This window comes from Rhinichthys klamathensis, unplaced genomic scaffold, assembly GCF_029890125.1.
Source record: "Rhinichthys klamathensis goyatoka isolate OS25496 unplaced genomic scaffold, OSU_Roscu_1.1 h1tg000040l_1, whole genome shotgun sequence".
Taxonomy (NCBI): domain Eukaryota; kingdom Metazoa; phylum Chordata; class Actinopteri; order Cypriniformes; family Leuciscidae; genus Rhinichthys; species Rhinichthys klamathensis.
This window is the reverse complement of record NW_026606587.1, coordinates 1,311,039-1,320,562: the sequence shown is the minus strand read 5'-3', so window position 1 is coordinate 1,320,562 and position 9,524 is coordinate 1,311,039. Positions and strand designations below refer to the sequence as shown.

The 9,524-nt window shown below is 38.5% G+C and overlaps 1 protein-coding gene across 1 annotated transcript; it reads left to right on the top strand.

The window, feature by feature from the left end:
* The first annotated feature begins 467 nt into the window (after positions 1–467).
* Positions 468–7,577, top strand: mlec (malectin). The gene is made up of 6 exons (XM_056246569.1): positions 468–876; positions 1,658–1,862; positions 3,226–3,404; positions 3,586–3,762; positions 6,213–6,270; positions 7,097–7,577. The coding sequence occupies exons 2-6, from the start codon at positions 1,661–1,663 to the stop codon at positions 7,336–7,338; spliced, it is 858 nt and encodes a 285-aa protein (XP_056102544.1). The 5' UTR covers positions 468–876; positions 1,658–1,660; the 3' UTR covers positions 7,339–7,577.
* Positions 7,578–9,524: the final 1,947 nt, after the last annotated feature.

The window sequence follows — 9,524 nt, the reverse complement described above, 5'->3', positions numbered from 1 at the left end:
ATAAGCCAGGTAAGCAAGGATTTAAAGGAAAAGGAAATCATTTTTATTAATATATAACTTAAAAATAATAATAAGTCTTAAAAATAAGACTTAATTCATTATCCAGTTCTGTTCTATATCTATAAAAATAATTATAAGTCTTAAAAATAAAACTTAATTCATTCTCCAGTTCTGTTCTCTATCTGTCTAATCCCGCCCACCTTTCGCTGCGTAGGTACAATGTTACCAATGAACTTAAGCCAGCTAATTTATGCGAGGAAGTGTGTGAAAGTTGATACACTTGATTCGCTGGTTCCAGACACTTTCATCGATTGTGATTGGTCAGAATCTGCCGTACTTTACGAGTATATTCCTATCACAAGCAAATCAAGTCGGAGAACCTGTTACTCGACTTTGTGTGATTGGCTTATCTCCGCAAAAATCCCGCCCCCTCCGGAAACTGACTATCATGTTAGTCTGCCTCTCCTTACTGTTCCATCCCTTCAACCTGCGCTGCTGACTGCACACATACCCACAGTACTGACGCGGCCCTCCCGGTCAGAAATTGCAGTGATTTCAGGCGCAAAAAGCTCAAAGATAACTGTGTTGAGCAGCATATAAGCGTTGAATAACCACGGTGTGATCATCTATTAAACGAGAGAGAGAGCACACGCCGTACACAGGGGTGCAGATGTGAGGGAATATACCTGCAGACTACAGCTGCCACACTGATGACAGAGCAACAGGGAAGTCAGTTAGCCAGCTAACCACCCAGAGCTAAACTCGACTATCAGGCAGGTAATGAACGGCGATCTGGACGGCTCAACAACAGCGAGCAACCCAAGCATCTGAACGGAGCCGGCCGTCCACTACAGAGAGTATTTCGCAGACTGCACAGTAAGAGTGACATACATATTGGCTTATATTGCTTTGGGCTTTTTACACATTAAATTGTTAACCATTCTGGACCATAGGTTATGTTTTTCAAATGGTCACACTGTTCATTGTTCGTCGCCCTGCTAGGTTTTGGTATTAATCCTAGATATTCATATTTCTCACTGCACATTTGTATAGCCTGGGTTAACCTTCTCATTTGCATATGCATGATGTCGATAAAGCCGATTGGACGCATACAGCTCGAGACGTGCACGAGCTAACTGCTCGTTTATATGTGTAAATGTCGCCACGTTAAAAAAAAAGCTACATATTGTAAACAGAAAATAGTCTATTCATTACGTTTTCGTCTCTATTTCACATTTTTTCTCGGACAATGAAACTAAACAGTGCGTGAAAGTTTCTACAACTGAACGAGGCGTCTGAATATTTAATGAGTTGAGCTGCGAGGCAGTTTATGATTGGTTGTTTGTTGCTAAACAACGTGCTGTCACATTTTAGCACACAGTCGTTTTAATCAGTGCACCATTGTTAATATAATTAGATGTTAACCTGGCTAGCCCAGGGTTAAACCTGATGTTGACTCCATTTAAAATTATCACAGGATTAAAAATGGCCATTCACCCTGCGTTTAACACCGCGTTATTGTCGTTTTAAACCACAGGTCAAGCGCAGGGTGTAAAGCGCACGCGAGTGCCAGTCCTAGTTCACCGGCTTCCTTACATACCGTTTTCCCCGCTTCTGCTTTTCTTCATTCTTTCACTTTTCCTCTTGTACTTTGCAGGCTATGAGGAGGGTGACATTGCGCTGTGCTGCCCGGCTCGTATTTGCAGCTTTGTGGCTGTTGGTGGAAGTGTGTCAGGCCGAGAGCGGGGCCCCGAGTCTGGCCGAGCGAGTCATCTGGGCTGTAAACTCCGGCGGGGACGCGCACACTGACGTGCACGGAATTAATTTCAAAAAAGATCCACTGGAAGGAAAATTGGGGAAAGGTGAGTACTTGAGTACGTGACGGATTGCAGAGGAGTGTTGTATTTTTCCTCCATATTTGACTGCAAAGAATAGTAAAAGAATAGCAAAACTCGAGAGCATGTACAGTGAATTTGAGAACTTTTACAATACATATGTGTACTTTTTTTGTTGGTATTTATATTTGTGAAATTTACACTCATGGGCTCTAATGTGAAAACCTGTGAAATAAAAACCTATCTATATGTATTCTGAATTTGAAGCTGCAGAGATGTAGTCACAAATGTGTAAAATGTCATTCACAGAAATACAATGACATACACAAACTTGTAGTACATAGTTGCACTTATTCTTACATTTTACACGTTTGTGACTACTTGTCTACCGCTTCAAATTTAGAATGCAGGTTTGCGACTATTGTCTGCGAGTGCAAATCTGAACATTCAATTTCAGATTTTTATTTCACAGGTTTTCACATCGGAGCTGTGAGTGTTAATTTTAGCTTACAAGTACAAATGTTTATTGTACAAGTTCTCAAATTCACATCTACATGCTCTCAAGGTTTTTTTTTTTTTACCTTCATACTATTGTTAGTGGTGGTCTGGAATGAATGAATGCATGAATGAGTGTCCACGTCATTCCAAACCCATATGGCTTTCTTTCTTCCATGGAGCACAAAAGGAGTTATTAACCAATGATTTTTGTCTCAGTCCACATTCACTTTCATTAGAAGAAAAAGATAAAAGTAAATGGTGACTGAGGTATCTTTTGTGTTCCTCTGATAAAAAGAAAATCACGTGGATTCGTAAACTTAAGGGTGAGTAAAAGATGACAGAATTGTCATTTTGAGTGTACTATCCCTTTAAGAATTACAAAATATTAAAGGTATTCCGGTTGCACTGTTTTGTTTTATTACAGTATGATTTAAAATTGTAATAAGAATGTCAATCATACTATATTATCAAGTGGAGAACTGGTTGTCTGGTTGGCTCATAGTAGTTTGTTATTAGAGCTGTTGATCATATCAGGAAGTTCGTGTCACTTGAAATTTGATGACTGTCACTTCCTGAGTCTGATGAGAAATGCAGTGCGCACATGTCAGGGCCTGTATAGTGCTTTGTAAAGACATGTTTATTTGTCCTATTTCACATTATTGCATCATTGTCACCAGATAATTAATGACCAGTATTATAAACGTGGTACTTAATTTTCCACTCTGCTCTTTGTTGGTTATAAATAGATATTGGAACAAAATGAGGCGTCTGTGAAATCCTTAATCTGGCTTGACATTTGCTTAGCATGTTATAAAATAATAAATGGGACAACACTTGCGCACAAACTCAACATTTGGCTCTGTTGGTGTTTTTTTTCCCCACCTTGCTCCAGCATCAGACTATGGTCTCCGTCTGCCAATCCTGCGCTCCAGCCCGGAGGATCAGATTCTCTACCAGACGGAGCGATACAACGAGGATACATTCGGTTATGAAGTACCCATCAGAGAAGAAGGAGACTACATACTGGTCATGAAATATGCTGAGGTTTACTTTGCTCAGTCTCAACAAAAGGTGTGAATTTTGCTCACATCCATGGTGCACACAATCACTCTTGGTAGTCGATATTTGAACGTGGTTATGATTAATAATTCATGATATTCCAAGGTATCCATTTCATAGTTGTCCCTCATCTCTTTCTCTCTTATCCTTTCTTTTATTGTCTTTTGAAACCCCTTTTGTTTGCTTTTCTCAGGTTTTTGATGTGCGTTTAAATGGCCATGTTGTGGTGAAGGATCTGGATATCTTTGACCGTGTGGGTCACAGCACGGCTCATGATGAAATAGTGCCATTCTCGATAAAAAGAGGAAAACTGAGTGTGCACGGTGAAGTTTCCACTTTTAATGGAAAACTCACGGTAGAGTTTGTTAAGGTAAGAGTCACCCTATATTTTCCTAGTACCTATATGGATCTGCTGGTCAGTGTGAGAGAGTTTTGAGCCAGTTGACCGATACTTTTACTTGCCCTTTCGAGCCAGTGCTTCTGTGTCATTCAATATGTTTCCATCCAGCGTTTTTTTTTATGTGCATTTTGGAATATTGCATATGCCCAAGATGCGCATAAATTCTAAAGATGTGCATAAAAACGTATGCGCTCAATTGAGACGGATACTTTTTTAATCCTATAAGAAGACATGCGCCTTAACTATCGTGGAAACACATTTACCGAATAAATCCCTCGATGCACAACCAAAAACTCATGTGACTTTACCTCAACAGTGGATGTGATTGGATGACTGGACTAACCAGTGGCCAATTTCATCGCACAGCATCTCCAATGTTGGTTTGATCACAGCCTGTCTTCAGAATGATTTGGTATAATGACCTCCCAGAAGTGTCTCGCATGATTGTATTTCCAAACACAAGATAACATGACAGCTCTGAGCAATTTCTCAGGAAGTGACGATTTTGCTCTCTTGAACACATTGGATGGAAATGCTGCTTTATTCGCAAATGTTTTATGCAATATTAAAATTTTGTGAATAAGTTAAATTCGCAACTTTGAATGAAAACAGCTATTGAAAATTTCGCATTAATTGATTTTGAATTGTCATGGTCTTGGTTTTCACTTTAACTACATTGTTGTTGCAAGATCTGCTACTCTAAACTTAGGCTTTGTTGAATTTTATTTCTGATAGTCTTGGAAGTATCAGTAAGAATGTATTGTAAACTACAAACCAATAGTAATTTTTTGCATAAACTGTTGTTTTCCAGCAAAAGTATGATTGTGAATTTATAGAGTTGCATTATAGCTGTAATATTCTGCATGTTGCACATTTTCATGTAATAAAGTGAAGAAAAACTTTTTATATATATTTTTTTTATTCTAAAAAGTTGTCGTGCCTGCATGAAAACAATGTAAGTCAGTGATTAGGACATGCATTTTTCTAGTGTGCATTTTTCAACATATTATATACACTACTGTTCAAAAGATTGGGGTCTGTAAGGTGTGTGTATGTATATATATATATATATATATATATATATATATATATATATATATATATATAAAACCTTTTTTTGTATTTTTGAAAGAAGTCTCTTATGCTCACCAAGGCTGCATTTATTTGATAAATACAGTAAAACAGTAATATTGTGAAATATTATTACAATTTAAAATTGTTTTTAATATAACACTTTTCTGTTTTAATATATTTAAAAAACGTAATTAATTCCTGTGATGCAAAGCTGAATTTTCAGCATCATTTCAGTGTCACATGAATCATGATCCTTCAGAAATCATTATAATATACTGATTTGATGATCAAAAAACTTTTGTTATAAAGCTTGAAAACAGTTGTGCTACTTAATATTTTTGTGTAAAAAACAACAACATTTATTATACATTTTGTTCAGGATACTTTGAATAGAAAGTTCAAAAGAACAGCATTTAAAAAAATAGACATCATTCATAGGAAATTCTTGCCTGTCACTTTTGATCAGTTTAATGCATCCTTGCTATATAAAAGTATTTTGTTTAATGACTGACCCCAAACCTTTGAATATAGTGTAGGTTTACCAATAACAAGATATTTTTCACATGAACATAATGCAAGTTACTCAACGGTTTCCACTTCGGCGTGGTAAAAATCCCTAAAAGCAAACATAACTCTTTCAGTGACAGTTATGCAGCCATCTTTTATTGAATAAACAAGACATTGGTCAATTAAATGAGCCTTGTTATTCGTTTTATTTTTCATTAAAGGAATATTGATCGATTATTGGGATGAAGTTATCCAGGCACACACACTGAAGCTTAGTATTTCCAAGAAGACGAATTCTGTCAAAACTAATTGTTTCTTGGAGCGTTTTTTGTTCCAGTAGTGTAATTTAATCGATCGTTTCAAAGCAGTTCCCTTTTCCTTATGTAAACAACAAATGGTTTTATCTTGTGGGCTTTCTGTCAGCGATTAGTCTCTGCGGAACCGTGCACATTGAGCATGACGACGGAAATCCAGAGGGAAGGTGACATTAATGGATATGAGGATGCGACACACATCAGCGTATCTGTCTTATGTATTATGCTTTTGCACCTGCCGATATGCAGTGCTTTGACAAATTGTGTCCGAACTGTTAAGCGAATTCTACTTTGATCCGGTTGCATAGTATTTGTATCCGTTTTTGAGGTTCGAAACCGATGGCGCAGAGAGCCGCATAACTGACCTTTTGCACGCCTCGGGCTTTTATTCACTGTTTGCAACTGCAGGCCAACCGCCACACAGAATATACTAGAATTGATTTGCATGTTTTCTCCATGTGTTTGCTTGCATTCATCCACTGTAAGCACTGTGAACCCTAATCTATCTATCTCTTGTGTCCACAGGGTTACTATGACAACCCAAAAATATGTGCACTATATGTGATGAAGGGCAAGCTAGAGGGTAAGAGGAACCCCTGGGATTGGTTGGGTTGCAAGTTGTCCATCTCATAGGGCTCTTGGATTCGTAATGTGGAAAGCACGGATAGAATCGCAGAGTTTAGTCATAAAACTGGAATTTGCTGTATAACGTGTAATGGCATGGAATTTGGCAAATTTTGGATTAATAAACCAAAAGAAGGGCTGCACACGTAAATGATATATAGGACTAGTGTCTGTTAATATTAAAGAGCAAAGGCTGCTAAATAAATATAAAGTCGGCATGTTCTGCATGTCTCTGTATGAATGAGTACCCCGTTTTGTATACTACATATACTTATTTTATTTACTTATTATCAAGGATTTTCATAATTTTTCTTCCATGTTTTAATGACATTTCATAGGGCCCTATCACTGTACAAATTTTAATGAATTTTTAAATAAACTTTTATTAATTCTATTGATTAGACATGCTTTTTGATTATTACAATTTAATCAAACCATTCAAAAGAATTCCGAAAATAACAGGGAATTTGTATTCAGAACTGTCTCCCTTTAAAATATTTTTTATTATAAGTTTCATTATTTTAATTAGACGTGTAACATTTCGATTTTTACACGTGTAACATGTAAAAAATTGAGTTTAACCATTAACCGAATCCATAAAATTAAAATGGAATAAAACAGAATTTGGGGAGTGGGAAATGAAATTTGGGGGGGGGGGGGGGGGGGGGATGATGATTTCAGAGGGCCCTATTCTTTGTCTTTCCTCTGTTGTATCCATTCAGCTGTTTTTTTATATTTTTTCTTTTTTTGCACTTTCTCATAACAACTTCTGGTTTATTTCTAAGATGTCCCAAAACTACAGCCACATCCTGGACTAGAAAAGAGAGAGGAAGAGGAGGAGGAAGAGGAGGAGGGGGAGGGTGTAGAAGGCGAAAAGAAGAGCGCATCCACCGCTCCAAAGAATCCGGTTCGGTCCGGGCCGCGCACCCCCAACCCGTACGCCGCTGACAACAGCAGCCTGATGTTCCCTATACTCGTGGCGTTCGGGGTCTTCATCCCAACCCTCTTCTGCCTCTGCCGCCTTTGAGGGTAACAAGTGAACAAGAGGAGGGAGAGAGAGGAGAAAGGACGGACATCAGGCTGTGGAGGGGTGGGGGGAGGGGCGCACAGCCGTGGGGACAGGCAGAAATATAGACTGACATCACAGCAGACAGAGAGAGAGAGCAAATAACGGGCGAGGGACATGCAGAAACGAGGACGTTTCAGATATTGCTGGTTTTTTTAAAAGAGGTGACCCTGAAAATACATGGATTTCGAATGCGAGTTCATTTTGTGCGTGTGTTTGTGCTTGTGTTTGTACACATTTAATACCAATTTTAGTTCGAGGAGATCCAAGATGTACCGATTAAATGCACAGGACTAACCACTTTACAAACCTGGTTTGTCTGGTCTAGCAGGAGAGAGATACTGAGGAAAAGTTGAGGACACTCCTAGATCACGTGTCCCAACTCATGGAAAGTTGTTGGCTAGGAGCTTTGTTTCTGATCAGCTGTGCTGTTGATTTGCTGGGGGGGGGGGGGGGGGGGGTTGTTTTGTTTTTCCTGTTGCTCTGGTGGGAGGCAGAAATGGTACAAGAATTTTCAGAACCCTTTTTGACACTTTGTCAATCATTTGGTTAATGCATCTAAACCTCAGTGGCGAATCATAAAGCGTTTTTGTGTTATTAAATGATTTGAGACCATGGTTCCTATTAACCTCACACTCATACAAGTTTCTCTCATTAATTTCCTGCAGCTTCTTTCATTGTTTGTAAGATTTGAAAAGCATATCACACATTTTCAGACCACAGCAAAACGTATTGGATCTCCAGCTGCACAAATGCAGCTTTTCCCCATTTACAGAGACATTTTGGTCTCTGAATAACTGCATGCGTTCGTTATTAAAAGAGAGCATAATTGTTTCCCTTTCTAGGTGGAAACATGAGTTCGTAACAGAGGGTCTTTAATACACTGGCCTTTGGCTCCCAGAAACTATAGGATTGTATTATTGGACTAATGTGCATTTTAAAGTGTTATTCCTTTAATTTCTCATCTCTCATTGGTACATGATGTGTCTGGGATAGCATCTTAGTATTGGCATCTTAATTGACGTTTCAAGGGCTCGGTCACCTATTACACGGTGAAACGAACGATAGATGCTTTAGTCAGGATGTTCTTTGTCACGTTACCATGTTTGCTTTTGCCACTGTTAGTTTCCTCTTGGTTCAACCAGACAGGCCGTTTTCAACAACACCACTAAAGATACTTGGATTAGCGGCTCACAGAAAACCACCAGAATGCTTGTGGCGGAAGAATTCAACAGATACATGCCTGCCACACACTGTGAAAGGGTCCTCAAGATGGCAAAGTTCAGCGCTGTCATTTTATGTTGAGTGAACTTTTGCATTCCAACTCATCCATCGCTCTTTCTCTCAGCGTATTCTGTAACTGGTATAGTTTTATCACGTCTTGCTATTTTAGATTGTTTGCATCCCTCGCTGCTTGTTCCCCCCCCCCCCCCTTATTTGTTTTTCCAAATGCTCCTTTTTGTTTCGCTCAAGCAATCCTGCCTTAAAATGTGATTTAGTGTGCTATCAAGAGACCAACTCTCACACTGCTGAAACATCAGACCACAATCGAGTGCTCATGCCACTGTGCTGTCTGACGTGCGAGCGCCTGTCTGTCCTCTTGTGTGAACTTGTAACTTATCTTGGCCTTCACCTTCTCAAGAGTTGGATGAGAGGGCAGGTTTTGCCTTGGTTTAATAGGAAACAATCATAAAAACATCGAGGCAACTTTTTTCATTTATCAGAGTTGCAGAACGTTGATTGCTTATCGTCGCCAAAGTCATTTTCTTTTCTTAAAAACTTTTACACGGTGCATGTGTATATAAGGTACTTGGTTTGTTGTGCCATACGGTTCTTTTTTTTTTTCGTTCATATAATTACTATTGGGGTTTCTGGGTTCTTAAATATCTGGCCGAGTGGAAGACTGGCCTTGAAAAATTGTTTGGTTGTGAATCATGATAATGGTTTAGTTTGCATCCACATAGACATACTGACCGATCGTCAGAAAGAGCTTGGATTGTATTGAGGTTTGTTAATTTACAGTTGTTTTTTTTATGTTGTATAATTTAAGCAAAAGGGGTTGAAAATAACAAATATTGAAAGACTTTATTTTCCAGGAAGTAAGTAGTTGATTTTTTTTTTTTTATTTCCTCAGGATCTTTTGAATT

What these genes read in the sequence shown, in the direction of transcription:
- mlec (XM_056246569.1), top strand. Translation starts at nt 1,661, where the DNA reads ATGAGGAGGGTGACATTGCGCTGTGCTGCCCGGCTCGTATTTGCAGCT. An exon ending in GGAAGGAAAATTGGGGAAAG is followed by an intron (nt 1,863 to 3,225) that starts GTGAGTACTTGA and finishes ACCTTGCTCCAG; the next exon opens with CATCAGACTATGGTCTCCGT. An exon ending in TCACGGTAGAGTTTGTTAAG is followed by an intron (nt 3,763 to 6,212) that starts GTAAGAGTCACC and finishes TTGTGTCCACAG; the next exon opens with GGTTACTATGACAACCCAAA.